The 23,115-nt window shown below is 43.9% G+C and overlaps 1 protein-coding gene across 4 annotated transcripts; it reads right to left on the bottom strand.

Annotated features, from left to right (window-relative positions):
- Positions 1 to 547: 547 nt before the first annotated feature.
- Dennd10 (DENN domain containing 10) lies at positions 548 to 22,584 on the bottom strand. 4 transcript variants are annotated; one of them, XM_069988127.1, is made up of 9 exons: positions 22,505 to 22,584; positions 18,542 to 18,738; positions 16,702 to 16,781; positions 13,236 to 13,384; positions 11,720 to 11,831; positions 9,170 to 9,270; positions 8,027 to 8,134; positions 3,558 to 3,652; positions 548 to 1,863 (listed from the first exon to the last, which is right to left on the bottom strand). In XM_069988127.1, the coding sequence occupies exons 1-9, from the start codon at positions 22,557 to 22,559 to the stop codon at positions 1,687 to 1,689; spliced, it is 1,074 nt and encodes a 357-aa protein (XP_069844228.1). In that variant the 5' UTR covers positions 22,560 to 22,584; the 3' UTR covers positions 548 to 1,686. The 4 variants fall into 4 exon arrangements, with proteins under 4 accessions (XP_069844228.1, XP_069844229.1, XP_069844230.1 ...); XM_069988128.1 differs by having other exon boundaries at positions 18,610 to 18,758; positions 22,505 to 22,579; XM_069988129.1 differs by lacking the exon at positions 16,702 to 16,781 and having other exon boundaries at positions 18,542 to 18,758; positions 22,505 to 22,579.
- Positions 22,585 to 23,115: the final 531 nt, after the last annotated feature.

Here is a 23,115-nt window from a genome sequence, read left to right as displayed (position 1 = left end):
GGTCCCTGTTTGGATGTTGAAACAATGTTTCTAATACACCCTACCCACATCACCAAAGATTGAACCTTGTGCCTTTCAGTTTTTCTTAAGCCAAAATAAAGGGTTATTTCCAATTTTCATAAAAAGGACTTTCAGAGAAGCCCAAAATGAATCCATAATTATCTACCAGATGGTTTGTCTGGTCACAGGTGTACACTAAGCAAAATTAATGGTAGAGAAGGATGGGCAAAGGCTGACATCATGGAGCAGGTATGTGGAAACCTTGTCAAAGAGAGGAGCAGGCAGAGATGGAGGACATGGACAAGGCTTTCGCACTCATCCCAACCACACAATCCCTGAGGCCTTAGGACGGGAGAAAAGGGTTTTCTTTTTTTCATTTCTATGTTTGGAGTAGGTAATCAGAGTGGACATGATCTCTCACTATCCAAAACTTTCTTGACTATGAAAACACTTTGATTTATGTACTATAAGTTTGTGATTTCTAACAACTCTGATCAGTAGCTAAGAGTAATTATGAGAAAAAATGAAGGAGAAAAAGACATTAGTATTGTTTGTCCCAAAGTGCAAATTTAATTCTCACTTGTTGGTCTCAGTAAACATCATCTCATTCCAGGTCCTCACTGTCCCCACCCAAGGAAGGAGGGGAAAACCTGAGGGTTTTTTGTTTTTGTTTTTTAATTTTTACTTAAGGAGTGTCTAAGAACAAGAAAAAAAAATCTACTACAATTTTTTTGCAAACATGTTTCCAAGTAAGATGCCAAAGGACAACAGTACTGAGTGTAACCTTTCCTAATCAATATGAGTAGACATAATGAAATGAGTATATAATTTAGACCTCTGCTTATTTGGCAAATGTAAGGTCTTCAACTATGAAAAAGGTACAGACTACTTTTACTGAAGCCTTTGAAGATGTTCACATTCTCTGGTCATGGGCCCTGCAAAAAACTGACTCACTACCTTACCAATCACATGAAGGCTTTGTTTCAGGCCCAGAGATTCATACTGAAAGGGCCTTCTATGTATGCTACCAGACAAGGACTGATTTCTTTCCTAAATGTTGCCACAGCAGGATTAAATTTAGAGTGCTGACTTAAATCTGCCAAATGCTTACATCAGTACGATATAAATATGGATTATTAAAGTCTACTGAAGTATAAAATCTATGCAAAACCCTCATAATATAGGCAAAACGTTCAAAGGCCAAGAAAAAAAATCTTTTACAAGAAAGTGCAACTGCAGAGCCTCTTGGATGATCTAGACAGTTCTGCAGAAAACTTAGCAGTTTGGCTCAGAAAGAGTTCCTCATGAGGCATTATAGTTCTTCCTGGAAGAATACAAAGCAAAACTTCAGGCAGCTTTCTGAAAAATTAATGTTAGTTTATGACTACATGAGGAGGCAAAAGGGAATGTGTACTGAGGCTTTTGCCTATGCAGGATCTGCTCTTCCCTCACTCCAAGACGACACTGGCTCATACCAGATGTAGTAGAAACAACACTCCCACATGGACAGCAGTCAGGGAGGAAATCACAAGTGTTTTTTCAGGGCTTTTGGGGTTAGATCTCAATACTTTCAAATAAATTGCTAAAAATAGAACATTTCCTCTGTAATCTTCAGTAATTTACATCGTTAATGGAAAATCAGAATGAAAGGAAAGCTTTACATCAGACAACCAGTCTGGCTCACAGTCAGATTTTCAGCATTTGCTCAGCTGCTGCTAGATGGTATAGATAGTTTTCTGTTGCTGGTGGAAATCGTTTCTGCTTTAGTGCCTCAAAATTGAGGACTCTCTTTCCTCCATCGTTGGAGACTTCCGAAAATGGAGCGAGGTTGGTGAAGATTTCTTTTGTTTTTAGGGCAATATCCTTCAATAGAGCAGAATACAAAGAGGTATGTTAGTACCTAAAAATAGTGAGTTTTTCTCTAGAATTCGGCTGTTTACTAGTTCTGAAAACAAAACGACTTAGAAAAATCAACATCACAGGCATTTTTTTTTTTTTTTTTGGTTGGCTGTGGGGCCTGAACTCTGGGCCTGGGCGCTGTCCCTCAGCTCTTCAGCTCAAGGCGAGCTCTCTACCACTTGAGCTCCAGCGCAACTTCCGGTTTTTCTGGTGGTTACTGGAGATAGGAGTCTCACGGTCTCTCCTGCCAGGGCTGGCTTTGAACCGCAATCCTCAGATCTCAGCCTCCTAAGTAGCTAGGATTACAGGCGTGAGCCACCAGCGCCCAGCATCACAGGCATTTTTTAAAGCCTTGTAATTTTAAAGTGGCATTAGTGTAATCATGGTGTAAACAACCATGAACAACTAGATTTCCAGAATCTTTTCACCATTCCTAAGAGAGACTACACTGTATCAGTACCTGCCCATCCCCAACCCTCAGAATCCTAGTGCCCCTCCCTGTACTTCTTCCTCTTAAACCTGCCCATTGTGGGTATCTAAGTGCATTCACAAAATACATCCTGAATATTATTATAATGTTATTCATTATTGTATTGTTAGCATAATGCCCATTTATTTTTTGGGGGGGGGTATGTCACAAAGACCATGTGTTTATTTTTTTTAAAGATGCTAACAAGTCATAATAGATTTGTCATTTCACAATGTGATTGTGAATGCCCATTTATTTTGTAGCATAAATCAACTACATTTGTGTGTGTGTGTGTGTGGGTCAGGGGGCTTGAATTCAGGGCCTAGGCACTGTCCCTGAGCTCTTTTGCACAAAGTTAGTGCTCTACCTTTGAGCCACAACACCACTTACAGTTTTCTGGTGGTTAATTGGAGATAAAAGTCTCATGGACTTTTCTGCCCAGACTGGCTTTGAACTGTGATCCTTAGATCTCAGCCTCCTGAGTAGCTAGGATTACAAGTGTGAGCCACCAGCGCCTGACTTCAACTTTATCTTTCTTAGGGTGATTGATATTCTGTTGTGTGCGCATACCACATCTTGCTGATCCATTCATCTGTTGGACACTTAGGTGACTTCCTCCTTTTGCCAACTCTGATCAATGCTGCTGTGACTATGGGTGTACAATCATCTGAGTCTGCCTTTAGTTCTTTGGGTATATACCAAGGAGGAGAATGCTGATATTTATTGTTGGCATGCAACTCTTCATAAGAGCCGCTACGGTGCCCGCCACCCAGGGCAGCTCCTAAAGCAGCTGATGGCTCACTGGCACTCTTAGCAAAGCCATGTTTTTGGCCTGATTTGCTGACATTTACTCGCTAAAATAATTTTCAAACAGACAACCTGCTTAATTCGTTCAATTTCCTTCCTAAGCTCTCAGACATTACACAGTCATGTATGTTATCATTTCTAGTCCACGATGCAGAATCAAACCTAAATCCTAAACTCAAACCTCTGTATATGACCAACATTGTAAACCTGAGTGGTTTTGCTCTAATGCTGGCAGAGGGTGGGCAAAGGGTTAGTGATTCTGACTTATATGGGAGCAAAGACGGTCTCAGTGTCCAGATCCTTGGAGGAAGTGCTAGCCATTCTTCCTGGCCATGGGTAGGTAGCAGGCCTACTTGGGTAACAGATCAGATGGAGGAGTTACCTGGATAACCTGGCCATCTGACTTTTCTGGGTCTTCTGCAGACTGAACAATGAGCTGGCCAATTTCTTTGTGCAGTTTGCCCATCGTCATGGCCTCTGTGAGAGTAAGAAAAGTGTGCTGAGTGAATATTTACGACTTTATATAATTAGAAATACCCATGAGGGGGGCTGGGAAGGTGGCTCAGTGGTAGAGCACTTGCTTTGCATGCCTGAGGCCCTGGGTTCGATTCCTCAGCACCACATAAGCAAAAAGAAAAAAAGCTGGAAGTGGCACTGTGGCTCAAGTGGTAGAGCGCTAGCCTTGAGCTGAAGAGCTGAGGGACAGTGCCCAGGCCCAGAGTTCAGGCCCCACGATCCAACCCGCCCCCCTGCAAAAAAAAAAGAGAAATACCCATGAGGGGCTGGGAAGGTGGATCAGTGGTAGTGTGCTTTCCTTACATGGATGAGGCCCTGGGTTCAATTCCTCAGCACCACATAAGCAGAAAAAGCTGGAAGTGGCGCTGTGGCTCTAATGGTAGAGTGTTAGCCTTAAACTGAAGAGCTGAGGGACAGTACACAGGCCCTGAGTTCAGGCCCCATGACCAACAAAAAAAACAAAACCATGTGCCAGGTGCTGGTGGCTCATGCCTGTAATCCTAGCTACTCAGAAGGCTGAAATCTGAGAATCACAGTTTAAAGCCAGCCGGAGCAGGAAAGCCTGTGAGACACTTGCCTTGCATGCCTGAGGCCCTGGGTTCGATTCCTCAGCACCACATAAGCAAAAAGAAAAAAGCCAGAAGTGGCAGTGTGGATCAAGTGGTAGAGTGATAGCCTTGAGCTGAAGTGCTGAGGGACAGCGCCCAAGCTGTTCAAGCCCCACAACTGACAATAAAATAAATAAAATAACCATGCCATCCTAATTGGAAACTTGGAAGACCATATCTACAGAGAAATTTCAAAAGGCAGCTGATTCCATTGGAATTCTTATGACTCCATTGATTATGAAACACAAATGGAATGACATGATAGAGGTAAGGCATGAGCATGATTTATATTCTTCACAGGCCAAAGAAAAACACACCAACACCAAAGTGAACTCCTCTTCACACCCACATGATAAGAAGGACTATTTTTCTAGACAAAACAGTTCAAAACAAAACAGCTGGGTGCCAGTAGCTCATGCCTGTAATCCTAGCTACTCAGGAGATTGAGATCTGAGGATTATGGTTCAAAGCCAGACTGGGCAGGAAAGTCCGGTGACACTCTTATCTCCAATAAACCACTCAGAAAACCACCGGAAGTGGCACAGTGGCTCAAGTAGTAGAGCGCTAGCCTTGAGCTGAAGATCTGAGGGACAGTGCCCAGAGCCCAGAGTTCAAGCCCCAACAACTGGCAAAAAAAAAAAAAAAAAACTGACTACAAATAAGCTGCAACTTGAAGACGAGCCAGTTGCTTACAGTGATGAATGAATGTCACCGTATCTTTGTGGAGAACGTTGCAAAGGACATGCTTCCTGTCAGTGTGGTGGAAGCGGCTGAGAATTGCATGGGCTGAGGCCCTTTGCCACCAGTGGAGGAAACTTAACTCACATCAGCCACAGCCTGGCTGCTGTCTGCAACAAGACTGACAGAAAGTTCTTGTCACCTCCAGGGACAATCTAATAGGAATATGCTTGCTTTATAGACTCAGAAGAGATGCCCTTTCTGACCTTAACTTTTTTTTTTTTTTTTTGTCAGTTGTGGGGCCTGAATTCTAGGCCTGGGCGCTGTCCCTCAGCTCTTTAGCTCAAGGCTAGCACTCTACCACTTGAGCCACAGCGCCACTTCTGGCTTATTCTGCTTATGTGGTGCTGAGGAATTGAACCCAGGGCCTCATGCATGTAAGGCAAGCACTCTGCCACTGAGCCACCTTCCCAGACTATGGCCCCATCTTTAAGAAACCTTAAGTAGCTAGTTTTCTGTCTCTTTGGTTTTACAAAGAGCAGTATCTGAGCTACGTGTGATGGTAAACACTTCGCTCCAACCCTCCTCCAGTTGTGGGGCCTGAACTCTGGGCCTGGGCGCTGTTCCTCAGCTCTTCAGCTCAAGGCAAGCCACAGCACCACTGCTGGCTTTTCTTTTCATCGTTAATTGGATAATAGTCTCACAGACTTTCTTGATTGGCTTGGCTTCAAAGGGTGATCCTCAGATCTCAGTCTCTTAAGATGAGCCACGGGCACCCAGCCCAATTCTGGCTTTCTTAATTTGAAGTTGCTAGATAAAACCTCACAGAGACAGAATCTGAAAGAGATTCTGAACATGCTAACATTCCACTTTTCCTACTTTTAAGAAAAAGGTAATGACCACAAAAAGCTACTACCACTAATCCTGACTGCTAACATGTCTAGGTCTGAAGGAACAAATGACATGGACACTGAAAATCTCTCCAGCTTCCACAGACCAGGTTAAGTCGGCTCTGAAACACTGGTTTCCAAAAATCATCCTAAAAAACAAGCCAGGCACTGGTGGTTGCTAGCTGTCAGGACGCTGAGATCTAAGGATTGCAGTTCAGAGCCAGCCAGCACAGGAAAGGCTGAGACCTAAGGACTGCAGTTCAGAGCCAGCCAGCACAGGAAAGTCTGTGAGACCCTCCCCACCTTTTTTTTGTTGTTGTTGTCAGTTATGGGCCTAAAATTCAGGGCCTGGGCACTGTCCCTGACCTTTTTTGCTTAAGGCTAGTGCTCTACCACACTAAGCCACAGCACCACTTCCAATTTTCTGGTGGTTAAATAGACATAAGAATCTCATGGACTGGGCTGGGAAGGTGGCTCAGTGGTAGAGCGCTTGCCTTACATGCATGAGGCCCTAGGTTCGATTCCTCAGTACCACATAAGCAGAAAAAAAAAAGCTGGAAGTGGTGCTGTGGCTCAAGTGGTAGAGCACTAGCCTTGAGCTGCAGAGCTGAGGGACAGCAGCGCCCCAGCCCAGAGTTCAGGCCCCACAATCAACAACAACAAAAAAAGAATCATGGACTTTCCTGCCCAGGCTGGTTTTGAACCACAATTCTCAGATCTCAGCCTCCTGACTAGCTAGGATTACAGGAGTAAGCCACCAGAAGTAGCACTATGGCTAAAAGTGGTAGAGCATTAGCTTTTGAGTCAACACCCAGGCCCTGAGTTCAAGCCCCGCAACCAACAACAACAACCAAAAACTGCTACTGCTTGGCTTGTATCTCAATACATGCCAATAACAGCACAGAGAAAAATAGAATAAAACAGAGAACTAAAAAGCTTCTGCACAGATAAAGCTATCACAACCAAGCTAGAAAGACAACCAACTAATTGGGAAAAAATATTTACCAGCAATATATCAGACAAGGGGTTAACATCCTGTATATACAGGGAACTCAAGAAACTAATCCCTCCCAAACCTAACAAACCAATTACTAAATGGGCAAGGGAACTAAAGAGGGACTTCTCAAATGAAGAAATAAAAATGGCAAAGAAACACATGAGGAAATGTTCATCATCCCTGGTGGTGAAGGAAATGCAAATAAAGACAACCCTGAGATACCACCTTACCCCAGTCAGAATGTCCCACATCCACAAATCAGCCAACGACAAATGCTGGAGGGGATGTGGAGAACGAGGAACGCTATTACACTGCTGGTGGGAATGTACACTCATACAACCACTTTGGAAAGCAGTCTGGAGGGTCCTTAGAAAGCTAAAGATTGACCTCCCTTACGACCCAGTCATACCACTTCTAGGCATCTACCCTGAACAACAGGAACCAATATACAAGGACACGTGCACCTCCATGTTTATTGCAGCACTGTTCACAATAGCTAGGATATGGAAACAACCTAGATGCCCCACCACAGATGAATGGATCCAAAAATTGTGGTATCTATACACAATGGAATATTATGCAGCCATTAGAAATGACAAAATAATGGCATTTGCAGGGAAATGGATGGAGCTAGAAGGAATCATGTTGAGCGAGGTAAGCCAAGAACGAAGAGACAAACAGTACATGGTCTCCCTGATAAGTGGATGATAAATCCAAAATGTTAGGTGATATGACAAAACTAACAGGACTTAAGAAACAAAGAACTCCCACTCATCTGGTTGAACCACTACCAAATATCCCCATGCTGCTGATCACATATATGGTATATAACATATGAGCACCGTTATATATTACAGACTGTGATAGACAATTTGCTCCAGGAAAGTTAGAATGAACTTGTGACTTTAAATGAGCATCATTATTCCACAATACTGTGAATTTCCGGAAATTAAGTAATCACTTAATCACAATCAAAAAAAAAAAAAGAACCTTGGGGAAGGGAGGGAGGGAGGGAGGGGATGGTAGGGGGAAAACAATGGAGGGGGTAACAATGTTCAAGAGGAAGTGTACTCATTACCCCACTCATGTAACTGTAACCCTCTGTATAGTATCTTTACAATAAAAAAATTAAAAACAAAAAACAAAAAAACAGAGAACTAACCTTTTGCAAGTGGAGCGATGCTGATCTCACTATCAGCCAGATTCACAAACACATCATAAAGATCTGGTCTATTGCTCACCTCCAAGTCTACAAAGCCGGCAATGTAACCTGTATTACCAAGATGATCAAATTATTGGAGCAGGAAGAAATCATTATTTGAATATATCAAGAGAGAACTGAGTCTCACAGGTCATCATCTACTTTTACTCATGGTTTTATATATGCAGAAACATTTGCTGTACCCTATAGCATTGATTAAAATTACATTAATGTCAACTGCTGGAAGAAATTCACACAACTCAAAATGTTCCAAAGTTTGACTTCAGTGTCAAAGAGCAAAGTTGGAGGGAAGCATTTGCTTTTTGGTCTTTGTTATTTGGATCAAGAATGCCTGAAGGGGGGCTGGGAAGGTGGCTCAGTGGTAGAGCGCTTGCCTTGCATGCCTGAGGCCCTGGGTTCGATTCCTCAGCACCACTTAAGCAAAAAGACAAAAAGCCAGAAGTGGCGCTGTGGCTCAAGTGGTAGAGCGCTAGCCTTGAGCTGAAGAGCTGAGGGACAGCGCCCAGGCCCAGAGTTCAGGCCCCATGACCGGACCCCCCAAAAAAAAAAAAAAGAATGCCTGAAGACAGGCTGGGAATGTGGCTCAGTGGTAGAGTACTTGCCTAGCACGTATGAAGCCCTGGGTGGATTCCTCAGTATTACATAAACAGAAAAAGCTGGAAGTGGCGCTGTGGCTCAAGTGCTAGCCTTCAGCAAAAGAAGCTCAGGGACAGTGCCCAGGCCCAGAGTTCAAGCCCTAGGACTGGCAACAACAACTAATACAACAACAACAAAGAATGTCTGAGGAAAGATGGGTATGCGGCTCAAGTGCTAAAGCACTTGCCTAACAAACTATCTTGCTAAGTTGGAGGCATATCTCAAGGGAGAGAGAGCCAGGTGTTAAAAAGCAGGCCCAGCAAGTGTGAGGCCCTGAGTTCAATCCCTGGTACCAGAAAATATAAATAGGAAACAAAATTCATTGAATTTTCCAAAGAAACAGTAATCATCAGCACTTCCTTTGAGGGAATGCGTATAACATAACACCTAAACAAAACCCAAACACACCTAAAGCAGAACTTCTCCTCCCCATATGCTGTTGCCTACCTGGGCACATCTGCAGGGCTTCCAGCTCATCGGCACTGAGGTGCACGTAGGAATGCAGGATAGTCCAGTCTTGTCGATGCCACACCAAGGCAGGCAAAGTCCTGGGGAATCAAGGCAAGAATTCTATCACATGGTTGCTGGCCCACACCTTGGATGTTCACTTCCTTATCCTGAGAGGAAACAAAGGAGTAGAGTCCTATACCCGTAGGCTTCATATTAAAGTGTGTGTGTGTGTGTGTGTGTGTGTGTGTGTGTGCGTGCGTGCGTGCGTGCGTGCGTGCGTGCGTGTGTGTGTGTGTGTGTGTGTGTACTGGGGCCTGAACTAAGGGCCTACACACTGTCCCTGAGCTTTTTTGCTCAAGACTAGCACGCTACCACTAGAGCCAAAACTCTACTTCTGGCTTTTTGGTGATTAACTGGAGATAAGAATCTCAGGACTTTCCTGCTTTGGCTGGCTTCAAATCTTGAGCCTCAGATCTCAGCCCCCTGAGTAGCTAGGATTGCAGGTGTGAGCACTGGCATGTGGCTAACAATGTCACGTTTTAAACTATACTTTTTGGGTAAAATCAGCTCCAAAAAGCTCAAGATACAGTATGATGATTCTAAAGTCTTTCTTTAAACATGCGACTGTCTAAACTGGCCATGCGGAGGGAGTTGGGGACTAATAACCAAAGTGGTCCCTGTGATCAAGAAATTCTATAGAAGTCTCCCATTTAGACTTAACATTCTGGCCATACCTGCAAATCATGTCATGTTTGTTTTCAGACAACACGGGTTTCCATAAAAATCCTAAAGACAAAACAGGTACTGTAGGAAGATATACAGAATGTATCTGTAGCTTTGGAAACCCCTGGTGTGTTGTGACAGCTCAGCAGCTGGGGACACCCAGTTTCAGAAGCAATAGATCATGCTGTAACAATATACAGTTTTGAGGCCAGATAGGGAGGGTGAAAGTTCTGGTGCTCTCACTTCAGGTAAGATAATCATAATCCTAACCATTGCAAATATTAAGGGCAAGGCACATGCATAAGCACATTACGTATTTCCAGTCCTCAAATCAAACTTAAGAAGTATTATAATCTTCATTTTATGAATAAAGACATTAGGGTTAGGGACACTCAGTATGTTTTATGTGGTCACAGAGCTAACAAACTGCCCTCTCCAAATTTATACCTAGGCCTTTCTGTCTATAAAGTCCTCCTCCTTTTCATTAGCTTACCACTTAGCCTCTGCCAGCCTCAATTTTCTCATTCATAAAACAGAGTAATGACGCTTCCTTGATGAAGCTCAATAATTTAAGGTAGGTCTTACTTAGATAATGCTCATCATGCAATAAACTCAGCACAAATGCTAACTCATCTTATTTTTCAAAGAGAATTGAAGGATAAGTTGGATTTGGTAAACAAAAACTTTTAGAAACTCACCATAACGATGAGAAAGAAAGAATGACACACTTAAAACAGAGATCAAGGCCAGGTGCTTGTGGCTTGTGCCTGTAATCTTAGCTATTCAGAAGATTAAGATCTGAGGACTATTGTTTGAGCCAGCCTAAGCAGGAAAGTCTGTGCAACTCTTATCTCCAATTAACAACCAAAAAACCAGAAGTGTATCTGTGGCTCAAGTGGTAGAGTAATAGCCTTAAGCAAAAAAAGCTCAAGGACAGTGTGCAGGCCCTGAATTAAAGCCCTAGGATGGGCACAAGACAAAAACAAGAAACAAAAAACCACCACCAGAGATCAATAAACTATGAACTATGGGCCAGCTGCCTGTCTTTGTACATAAAGTTTGACACAGCTATGCTCACTCATTTACATACAACTCAGAGGTTGGGACAAAAACCATAAAGCTCAAAAGCCTCATATATTTACTCTGCTGAAAGAAAAGTTTGTTAACTCCCTATTTTAAAATATTCCTATTTCTGCCGGGAGCCTGTGGCTCACGCCTATAATCCTAGCTACTCAAAAGGCTGAGATCTGAGAATTGCAGTTCAAAGCCAGCCCAGGCAGGAAATGTCTGTGAGTCTCTTACCTTCAATAAACCACCAGAAAATGGGAAGTGGCGCTGTGGCTCAAATGGTAGAGCACTAGCCTTGAGCTGAAGAACTGAGGGACACGCTCAGGCCCAGAGTTCAAGACCCATGACCCACAAAAGAAAAAGAAAAAAAAATCCTATTTCTAATGCTGAAGAAGAATCTGGTGTGTTGTGTACGTGTACTTGTACTTGTACTAGTGCCTGAACTCAGGACCTTGTGCTCTCACTCATTTTGTTTTTTCTGCTCACAACCGTAGCTCTACCACTTCAGCCATGCTTCCAATATAGCATTTTGCTGGTTGATTACAGGAAGAATCTCTCAAGCTTTTCCACCCAAGGTGGCTTCAAACTATGATCTTCAGATTTCAATCATGTAAGTAGCTAGGATTTCAGGTATGAGTCATGCGGCCAGGCCAATACTATTTATACCAAATATGCAACAAAACACAGCACACAGTGGCATCTAGTATCTCAATCTGCCAAGAAAATTCATGCTGTTTAAATAATTAATGATGATACCTGGTAAACTCCTGGACAGCTTCTATTTTGGGGTGATAGACAACAATTCGTTTTTTTAGCATCAGTGCAGTGTGTAATATAACAGTTTCCATTCCAAATTGAGATACTATGTCTAAAAAGAAACAGAAATTATCATGTTACTGCATTAAATGTTATGTAATGGCATAGAACTTTTTTTTTTTTTTTTTGGCCAGTTGTGGGGCCTGAACTCTGGGCCTGGGCGCTGTCCCTCAGCTCTTCAGCTCAAGGCTAGTACTCTACCACTTGAGCCACAGTGCCACTTCCAGCTTTTTCTGCTCATGTGGTGCTGAGGAACTGAACACAGGGCCTCATGCATGCAAAGCAAGCACTCTACCACTGAGCTTCCCACTCTACCACTTCCCAGCCCCTGGCATAAAACTTTTAACCAAAAAGAATTCTCATCATACAAATACAAAATTTATTTTTAATGTAGAAGATAGACCTAGGCAGATGTTAAGCACAGAAGCATCTCATTTGGTGGATGGGTATATTATCCATGTCTGTACACCAAGATGAGTCTTAGCTGATGATAACTGGCCCACAAGGGACTCTATGATGGATATACAGAGAAGCCAGACTAACAAGGAAGTAAAATATCTGATGTGAAGAACCAATATCTTTCTTTTTCCTTATTCGCAAGTTCACTAACCCACTCCCATGACATTACGTAGGTCCTTACCAGCTAATATGAAAGAACACTAAAGACCTCAACATTCTCAGAAACCACAAAGGACAGCAGGTAGGGTATAGCCCTGGGGGGATCAGTGGTTCATGCCTGTAATCCTAACTACTAAGGAGGCTGAGAGCTGAGAATCATGGTTCAAAGCCAATCTGCACAGCAGGAAAGTCTATGAGACTGTTACATCCAGTTAACCACCAAAAATCTGGAAGTGGCACAAGTAGTAGAACACTAGCCTTGAGCAAAAAAGGACCCTGAGTTCAAGCCCCAGGACTGGCACAAAAAAAAAAGCAGTCAGGCTCTGACACGGAGGAATGGAGGATAGCCTCACCTGCAGAATTCCCCTTCTCCTTACTCTAACCTCTGCCATCTGGATTTTCCAGATAGGAGCTGGATTAGGGACTCTGGGCCAGCAGCTTGAGGGCTCTTGATAGAAGAGCTAACTGCTAAGATGTAAGGAAAGAACAACTATGAAAGTCAGGGGAGGAAGTGGTGCTGTGGTTCAAGTGGTAGAGCACTAGCCTTGAGCCTTGAGCTGAAGGACAGCGCCCAAGCCCAGTTCAAGCCCCACGACAAAAAAAAAAAGAAAGTCAGGGGAGCACTCAAGCCATGAAATCCAGCTTACTGATGAAAGAACATTTCTATAACAAACAAGAGAATAATACGGAAAGTGATGCCACAAAGAATGCTTTCTAATAGGGATATATAAAGTTAAAGTGCCCCCCTATGTAGAAAACACATTATAGAGATGAAAATGAGACCTTTGTTATTGGCCTGGGTTTTGTTTCTTCTGTCTTCCTTTGCCTTTTTCCTTACCTTTGATGGAACCTGCCAGATATGCCTTTCGAACATCAAAGTCCTTACTAAGGAATGACCCATTTTCTTCACTCTGGCATATCCCCTTGGTGAGAACTGCAATGTAACTCTCCATCATTTTAACTGGGCTCCCATGTTTCACATACATTCTGTAAGAAAGGGCAAGAAGTGGCCATGCTTTCACCTGGTGTGAATCACATGACGAAATGCACTGAGGTTAGGCACCGGTACTTGCTACACAGTCTAAAGCCAGTTTGCGCATACACTTCTGCACGTCTAAGCCTTCCCAAGTGTATTTCTTCTCTCATGAGGTTAGAAAACACTGGATAGATCTACCACAATCTCTGAAGGCAGCTCTCTCCATACATATGGAGAAGACTATAGAACTTCCCTATGGAAACAGAATTAACGATGGGCTTTCTGAGGCCCATTATTCCCAGGAATATTGCATTATGTTTTTAATGTCACATGTTCTCAACTAGTGTACTTAGTCATACAACTCTGTTTTACTGCTGCAATTTCCTTTGGCAGGAAGTTTTATGCATTGTTCCCAGCAAAAGCAGTAATTAGCTGTAGAATACATACTTATTATCAGAGCTCCCAGAGGTAGCTATATTTAGATAATTAAGAAATCCAAGTTCTTTCAAGTTTCCAGTGATAAATGCCGCATGCCGTAAAGGTGAACTACCATGTTATCCTACGATGAAAAAATGATTTCTCTGAGTGTGCACAGGCTTGTGTATATAGGTGTGCATGGGCATGTGGGTATGTACATGAAGGTTGAAGGCAGAAAGGGCATGAGGAGGCTGATATTAGCAGAGTCCTCCTTTCTTCTCTGTGACAGAGGAATCCATAATACTATGTCTGCAGCAGCTAGAAAATCTATGGCCTTCCCCCTGGGCAGAAAGTAGGGTCTGAAGCAACTCTTCCTTCTGGGCCCAGCAATACTTCCAGGGAATTCCACTGAGTAACCTAATCCTGACTCAATCAAATACAGTAGAGTCCAGTATTTGTTCAAAAACACCTCTGCTGAGGTTTTAGTTTGTGGCTTCTATAAAGACTCTCTTCAAGTCAGGCGCTGGTGGCTCATGCCTGTAATCCTAGCTACCCAGGAGTCTGAGAACTGAGGATCACAGTTCAAAGCCAGCCAGGCCAGGAAAGCCCATAAGACTCATGTCCAATTAACCACCAGAAAACTGGAAGTGGTACTGTTGCTCAAGTGGTAGAGCACTCACCTTGAGCTAAAGAACTCAGGGACAGCACCTAGGCCCAGCTCAAACCCCACAACCAAAAAAAAAAAAAAAAAAAAAGGAAGAGTCTCTTCAAGCAATAACAACCTCCCTTTATGTCAATGCCACATCAGCAAATAGTTGCTTACATTCTACAGTGAGCCATATACCTGCAATTTGTCTTCAGATAGCAAGAAAGTTTTTGTATTGTGGCTAGCTGCAAAACCAGTAAAATTTTACTCATAATACAACTTAACTTTTAGGTAATGAGAAGAAGGAGGAGTATGCATGTGTGGAAAAGGCAAAAAATAGGGATGCTGGTGGTTCACCTGTAATCCTTACTCAGAAAGATGAGATCTGAGGATCACAATTCAAAGCCAGTCCATGCAGAAAATTTCATAGGACTTTTATCTCTAATTAACCAACAAAAAAAATCTAGAAGTAGAGGTGTGGCTCAAGTGGTAGAGCACCAACCTTGAGTGCGAAAGCTAAGGTAGAGTGGGAGTCCCCAAGTTCAAGCCTCAGTACCAGTCCACACATACAAAAAGACAAAAGGCATCCATTTCCTGAGCCTATAGTGTGAAAAACATGAACAATTCCCTTCACTTTCCCAAAAAATTATTGGATCCAATATGTCAGAGTATACATAGCATCTAAAATTACAATTTTACCTACTGCTAATATTAAAACATTAAAACTAAAACCCTAGGCTGGGCACCAGTGGCTCACGCCTATAATCCTAGCTACTCAGGAGGCTGAGATCTAAGGATGGAGGTTCAAAGCCAGCCCCGGCAGGAAAGTCTGTGAGACTCTTATCTCCAATAAACCACTCAGAAAACTAGAAGTGGCGCAGTGGCTCAAGTGGTGGAGCACTTACCTTGATCTGAAGAGCTCAGGGACAGTGCCCAGGCCCAGAGTTCAAGCCCCACAACTGACAAAAAAAAATTTTAATGTTAACTTAGGACCTCTTGCACTTGCAGTTTAGTTAAAGGCAGACTACTGAACCATTCTGAAAGACCTTTAGTGTTCTTTCTTTTATTTTTGTACCAGCACCAGGGCTTGAACTCAAGGCCTGGGTGCTTTCCCTGAGCTTTTTTACTCAAAACTACTACTCTACCACTTGAACCACAGCTCCACTTCTGGATGTTTGGTGGTTACCTAGAGAGAGGAATCTCATGGTCTTTCCTGTTCCAGCTGGCTTTGAACTATGGTCCTCAGATCTCAGCTTCTAGAGTGGTTAGGATTATAGGCATGAGCCACCAGCACCTGGCTCTATTAGTTATTTCTTGTGCTTAAGCTGGCCTGGACTGTGATCCCCCCCTATTTGTGCTACCCCATGTCATTAGAATTAGACATGTGTGCACCACTATATCCAACACTGGTGAAGATGGAGTAATGACTTTAATCTCTGCCTACCAAGTAACTATGATTACAAACATGAGCCACCATGTCTAACTGAATTGGTGTATTTCAAATACATACATACATACATATATATATATATATATATATATATATATGTATGTATGTATAAAAATATATGGGAGGGGGGTCATGTGGCTTGAACTCAGGGCCTGAGCACTGTGTCTGAGCATTTTCACTCAAGGCTTTTTTTCTTTCACTTTAAGCCACAGCATCACTCTGGTTTTCTGGTTAATTGGAGATAAGAATTTCATGGATTTTCCTGCCCCAGCTAACTTTGAACCATGATCCTTAGATATCAGCCTCCTGAGTAGCTAGGATTACAGGCATGAGCCACCAATATCCAGCTAAATAAATATTTTTTTATAGTTGAGCTGAAACTGAGTCTACTTGAATCATGGTTAAATCTCTATTAAGTTTCCTCAAAATGTCACACACAGATCCTGATACATATGAAGCAGCTGGCAAGTTCCTAAGGCACTTAACTTTCTCATTTTACTAGGGAAATTCCTAGACAGGAGGTAACAAGTAACAGACCAAAAGTGGCAAGTGACCCAAGACACCCAGGAAGTATAACAGCTGGCAAACTGCTTTTTCTCTTTCCCCAGCCCACTTTCCCAAATCAGAAGAGAAGTCAACAAAGTAGAAGAGAAAGGTCTCTTTACAAAATAGCCCTATATAGCTGCTACGATAAAACTATAAAGCCAAGAGACAGAGGGCTAAAATATGCTTCCTCTGTGAAGAAATCTGTTGTGCTACTAGTGAGTGAGACTTCCATTTTGGTATATTAGCATTTAACACGGTTTTATACAGACCTACACAATATCCTAGTGAAGGCAGCATATTTCTCTGGGTTAAAATCTTTGGCGGTCAGAACAATAGAAAAATGAGTCACCTGTCCAAAAGAAACAAAAAAAGGTATACTTTTTAAAGGTACTTTAATAGAATTTAAGATACTGTGATAGAATAGTAATTTTATTATTCTAACAAACTTCTTGTACAAGATAACCAGCATTAAAAAAGCAAAGACCAAAATTTAAAAGTTTCACATGCTTCTTCTATTATGTATGTATATATATATGTATGTATGTGTGTAACTCCCCTTCTTCTCCTTCCTCCTTTACTATTACTAGGGCTTTCGCTCAGGGCCTCATGCTGTTCCTTACTTTTTTTCTGCTTAAAGTCGGCAATCTACCTCACCTCTGCTTTCTGCTGGTTAATTAGAAATAAGAGACTCAAGGATTTGTCTTCCCCAGCTGGCTTTTGAATAAACTTTGATCCTCAGATCTCAACTTCCTTAGTAGCTAGGATTACAGGCAAGAGCTACTAGTGCCTCCCATACTTCTATAATTCCTTTTTTGTTGTTATTGGTCGTGGGGCTTGAACTCTGGGCCTGAATGCTGTCCCTCAGCTCTTCAGCTCAAGGCTAGCGCTCTACCACTTGAGCTACAGCGTCACTTCCGGTTTTCTGGTGGTTTATTAGAGATAGTCTCTCAGAGTTTCCTGCCTGGGCTGGCTTTGAACCAAGACCCTCAGATCTCAGCCTCCTGAGTAGCTAGGATTACAGGTGTGAGCCACTGGGGCCCGGCCAACTTCTATAATTCTTATCCTTACAGTACATAAGTAAATAAAAAAACTTTTTCTTAGCTGGATGCTGGTGGTTCTTACCTGTAAACCTAGCTACTCAGGAGGCAGAGATCTGAGGATCATGTTTTTAAAGACAACACCAGCAGGGCAAAAAAAGTCCAGGAGACTCTTATGTCCAATTAACATGTTAAAAACTGGAAGTGGAAATTGACTGAAATGGTAGAGCTCTAGCTTTGACCAAAAAAGCTCAGGGACAGTGTCTAGGCCACACACACACATACACACACACACCACACAAATTCTTAACTCTACCAAGAATAATTATATCAAGCCAGGTGCCAGTGGCTCATACCTGTAATCCTAGCTACTGAGGAGGCTGAGATCTGAGGATCTTGCCAGCCTGGGCAAGAAAGTCGGTGAGACTTATTTCCAATTAACCACCAGAAAATGGAAGTGGTGCTGTGGCTCAAAGTGGTAGAGTACTAGCCTCAGGCTGAAGAGCTCAGGGACAGTGTCCAGGCCCAGAGTTCAAGTCCCAAGACTTATTATTATTATATCTTCTACAAAAGTTTTTGCTTTCTTTGTCTTGGGCCAATACTAGGGCTTGAACTCAGGGCTTTCAGCTCTTGATCAGCTTTTTTGCTCAAGGCTGATTCTCTACCAGTTGAGCCATAGATCTACTCCTGGCTTTTTGCTGGCTAATTAGAAAGAAGTTTTGTGTTTTTGTCTACCTTGGCTGCTTTCAAACCTTGATCCTCAGATCTCAACCTCTTGAGTACTTATGATTACAGATGTGAGTCCATCACCCAGTTACAATAGTTTGTCATTATGAAAATACTTGTCACTTTTAATCAGGTATGGCTTTAAGCTACATTTACATTTCTACTTCATCACACTTTGACCTTGATGAAAAGGAGTACATTTTTCTGTATTACTCACCACTCTACCAACCACAATACATATTAATAGAAGGAATGAATGCAAAAAAAGAACTTTCTCACAGACACTAACACTTCATAAGATTTGCAGCTAAGGGTTATGGGAATAATCTTATCTCACTTTAAATACCTTTTGCAAGACAGAAAAATCTGGAACTTCAGTTGTTGTGATATAAAACCATGTTCTTCTGTACTGACCAAAGACAAAGGGATGAAGAAGTTTGCTTTCATCTGTAAGGCAGCATTTTCTGAGCAGCAGATTCCTTAACACAGCTGTCGTGGAAGGATAGCACCATACCCACAGAACTTCTCCATTTGTGTCCTTTTCTATGGTGGAAAGATGGTCACTGTGAGAATGTCAAACAGCAGCAAGGAAGTAAATTGATTGGTTACTGAGAAGCACTTAGTGGAATCAGTTTTAATAACTTATTTTATAAAGGGCAGTTGAGACTCTAAATCCTATGAAGTCATCACTTTGAATTTTTGTCCACTTCAGTAAAAAGCTTTTACAACAAACCATAAATGAAAATCTAGAGGCTGGTAAGGTAGCTCAGTGGTAGAGTGCTTGCCTTGCATGCATGAGGCCCTGGGTTCGATTCCTCAGCACCACATAAGCAGAAAAAACTGGAAGTGGTGTTGTGGCTCAAGTGGCAGAGCGCTTGCCTTGAGCTGAAGAGCTGAGGAACAGTGCCCAGTCCCAGAGTTCAGGCCTCATGACTGACAAAAAAAAAAAAAAAAAGAAGAAGAAGAAGAAAAAGAAGAAAGTCTAGTCGTAGCTGGGCACTGGTGGCTCACACTGGATTACCAGATACTAGAAGGCAAAGACCTGGAAGATCACAGTTTGAAGCCACCCCAAGAAAAAAAGACTTCCAGATTCCATTTCCAATAAACCAGCAAAAAGATGCACTGGAGATATGGCTCAAGTGGCAGAATACCAGTCATGACCAAGCAAGCTGAAACTGTAAGACTAAGTTCACAATCCTAGTACCCACAAAAAATAAGAGAATAGGGACTGGGAAGGTGGCTCAGGGGTAGAGTGCCTAATTTGCATGCATGAGGCCCTGGGTTCAATTCCTCAACACCACATAAGCAGAAAAAGCCTGAAGTGGCCCTGTGGTTCAGGTGGTAGAGTGCTAGCCTTGAGCTGAAGAGCTGAGGGTCAGTGCCAGGGCAAGAGTTCAGGCCCCACAACCGAACAAAAATAAATAAAATAATTAATAAAATAAGAGAATATATACTCTAACCTTAGATATGATAGAATTCCTCCTCTCTGTCACATAAATGCTTATTAATTTGAAACATTTTTTTGTTTTTTTTTGCCAGTTGTGGGGCCTGAACTCTAGGCCTGAGCACTGACCTCAGCTCTTCAGTTCAAGGCTAGCGCTCTACCACTTGAGCCACAGCACCACTTCCAGCTTTTTCTGCTTATGTGGTGCTGAGGAATCGAACCCAGGGCCTCATGCATACAAGGCAAGCACTCTACCACTGAGCCAAAAAACAAAAACAAAACCTTTCCAAGAGGCTTTCCAAAGCTGGAAGTGGTGCTGTGGCTCAAGTGATAGATTGCTAGGCTTGAGCTGAAGAGCTGAGGACAGGGCCCAGGCCCCAAGTTCAGGACTCATGACCAGCAAAAAAGAAAAAGAAAAGAAAAAGTTTGTTAAAGAAAAAAAAAAAAAGAAGAAGAAGAAGGCTGAGTGATGTAGCTCAGTGACAGAATGCAAGTATAAAGGAATCCCTGGTTTCCATCCCTAGCATTGGGGGAACATAAAATAAATGGATATGAAAATCTCTTTCAAATCATGTCACATACCAATTGTGCAAATACTGTATTGAAATTCTTACCTGACTCTTTGGGGACTTGAACCCAGGGCATCCTGCAAGCCAGGCAAACACTCTACCACAGAGCTACCCAGGCAGTCCCTAAAAACTTTTTAAATATTTATAGATGTTATTCAGTCTTATGTGTGCCTTTATCTTTAAACATCTCTCTATATATGTATGTATATGTATAGATATGTATTATATAAATGTATGTATATTTGTGTATATATATACATCTATCTAGCTCTCTCTCTCTCTATATATATATATTGATAGATGGATGAGAGGGAGGGAGAATGGAAGGGAAGGGAAGTTGATTTGCTGGACATTCATGATTCACGCTTATCATCCTAGCTACTCAGGATTTGAGAATAGAGGTTCCAAGCCAGCTCAGGCAGGAAAGTAGGAGAGACACTAATCTCCAATTAAACACACACACACACACACACACACACACACACACACACACACACACACACACACACACACACACACACACACACACACACACACACACACACACACGAGCTGCGGCTCAAGTGTTAGAGTGTAGCCTTGAATAAAAAACTCAGAGAAAGGGGCTGGGAAGTTGGCTCAGTGGTAGAGCACTTGCCTTGCATGCCTGAGATCCTGGGTTTGATTCCTCAGCACCATATAAGCAAAAAGAAAAAAGCCAGGAGTGGTGCTGTGGCTCAAGTGGTAGAGCGCTAGCTTGAGCTGAAGAGCTGAGGGACAGCACCCAGGCCCAGAGTTCAGGCCCCACGACCGGACCCCCAAAAAAACCCAAAGCTCAGAGACAAGCAGGGCGCTGGTGGCTCACGCCTGTAATCCTAGCTACTCAGGAGGCTGAGATCTGAGGATCACGGTTGAAAGCCAGCCTGGGCAGGAAAATCTGTGAGACTCTTATCTCCAATAAACCACTAGAAAACCGGAAGTGGCAGCTTGGTTCAAGCGGTAGAGTGCTTGCCTTGAGCTGAAGAGTGCCAAGCCCCAAGACTGGCCAAAACAAAAACAAAAACAAACAAACAAAAAAAACTCAGAGACAGCACCGAGGTGCTGAGTTTAAGTCCCAGGACCAGCATACACACACAAAATATATGATCAAAAGTCAGCTTTCCACTTCAGGGTAAGGACAGGAGAGGAAAAATGGGGAAGGATATAGGAAGGGATAACACTGACCAAGAAACTTTGTACTTATAACCTGACTTAAGGAATTTTAAGTCCTTTGTATTATTATTACTAATAATAATAACAATAATGTCATCTTTTTGTTCGCTGTTACTAAAGTCAGAATCTAACTACACCTTAATTCAGGAGTACCATTTAACAAGACTAAGATAGGCTTTGTTTTGAAGCAGTTTTAAAAATCACCTTAGAAATGAACACAAAGAAATAATTCCTAGATTCACTCTTTAGAGACACTGAAAATTAAGCACACTTCTCCAGTTTAGCTAAGCCTAAGCCAAGCTTGTGCCACACTTGTACACTAGAGGACAGAGTGTTTAGGGGTGAGTTACAAGTATCAGGAGAATTAAGACTTTTTAAATAAGGGAACTGACAGTCATTTATTCATTTGAGCAACTCGGTACTCCTTGTCACCTTCGGCCAAATGATTTCTGGAACTATCCACTATCTGGAACCGTACACACATTTGGGGCTGCCCAAGGAACTTCCTCACCCCCGAATTCCTCAAAACTGACGGGGATCCCACACGTGACTGGGCAGAAATTCCAGACCGCACGGTGCTGGAGTGGGGGGTCGGGGGCTACCCTGCGAGGGCCTCAGTGCGGGCCCCGCCACTGCGGGCGCGAGTCCGGGCCTCCGCCTGCCGTGACCCCCGCTTCCCGTGAGCAGGACCCGGCCGGCGGCGTCGGCCACCAGGTCCCCACCCCGGCTTGCACAATGGAGCGGGCGGGCGGGCGGTCACGCGGGGTCCCCATGCTCCACGGAGGCCGCGGGCCCGGACAGTCCCGCCCCACCGGGGCTGCCCCGGCCCCCGCGCCACTCAGCCTCCGAGCCTCGGGTACCCCGGCTCCGGCTCCGCGGAGCAGCCCCGGACCAGCCCGAGGAGCCCCGTCCCGCGTGCGGACGGCGCCGCTGCCGCAGGCCCGGCTCCAGCCTCCGGCCAGGGAGACCAGGAGGCCGGCCCCGGCTGGGCAGGCCTCAGCCCAGGCCCAACACGAGGGTGCCGCACCCTCCCTTCGCGGGCGGCGCGGGGGGCCGGGGCGGAACTAGGGTGCGGGCCTGCCGGGCAGGGCGCCTGCGTCCTCACCGATCAGCCCGACTCCGAGCATCAGCTGGGTGTCGGTAGCCTCAGCCGCAGCCATCTTCCGCCGCCGCCCGCAGTCTCGGCCACAGGCCCCGCCCACCGGAGGGCCCGCCCCGCCGAGCTAGGGCCCGCCCCTGGCCACGCCCACCCGGGCACGCCCACCGCCAGGACTTTCTTCGAACCCCCTGATTTGTACACCGTAGCCCCTCTGGCGGCGGGAGCCTTAGTCACTGCACGCACACCTAGGCACACCCAGCATCCCGCCTAGTCCAGATTTTTGGCCTTCTCTACAGCCCACTCGTCTTCCCTCCCCTCCTTACTCTTTCCTCCTTCTACCTCTGTCCCCATTCTGACTCTACTTTTTTTTTTTTTTTTTTTTGTGGGTCGTGGGTCTTGAACTCTGGGCCTGAGCGCTGTCACTGCGCTCTTAGTGCTCTACCACCTGAGCCACAGCCTCCTGAGTAGCTAGGATTACAGGCGTGAGCCACCGGCGCCCAGCTACTTTTTCTTTTGCCAGTCCTGGAGCTTGAACTCAGGGCCCGGGCACTCTCCCTGCGCTTCTTTTGCTCAAAGCTAGCACTCTACCACTTGTGGCTTTACTTTTTCTAGCCTCT

The sequence above is a fragment of the Dipodomys merriami genome, unplaced genomic scaffold (genome assembly GCF_024711535.1).
Source record: "Dipodomys merriami isolate MVZ:Mamm:240054 unplaced genomic scaffold, mDipMer1.0.p SCAF_35, whole genome shotgun sequence".
Taxonomy (NCBI): Eukaryota; Metazoa; Chordata; class Mammalia; order Rodentia; family Heteromyidae; genus Dipodomys; species Dipodomys merriami.
The sequence above is the reverse complement of the archived record's forward strand: the minus strand, read 5'-3'. Positions and strand labels throughout refer to the sequence as shown.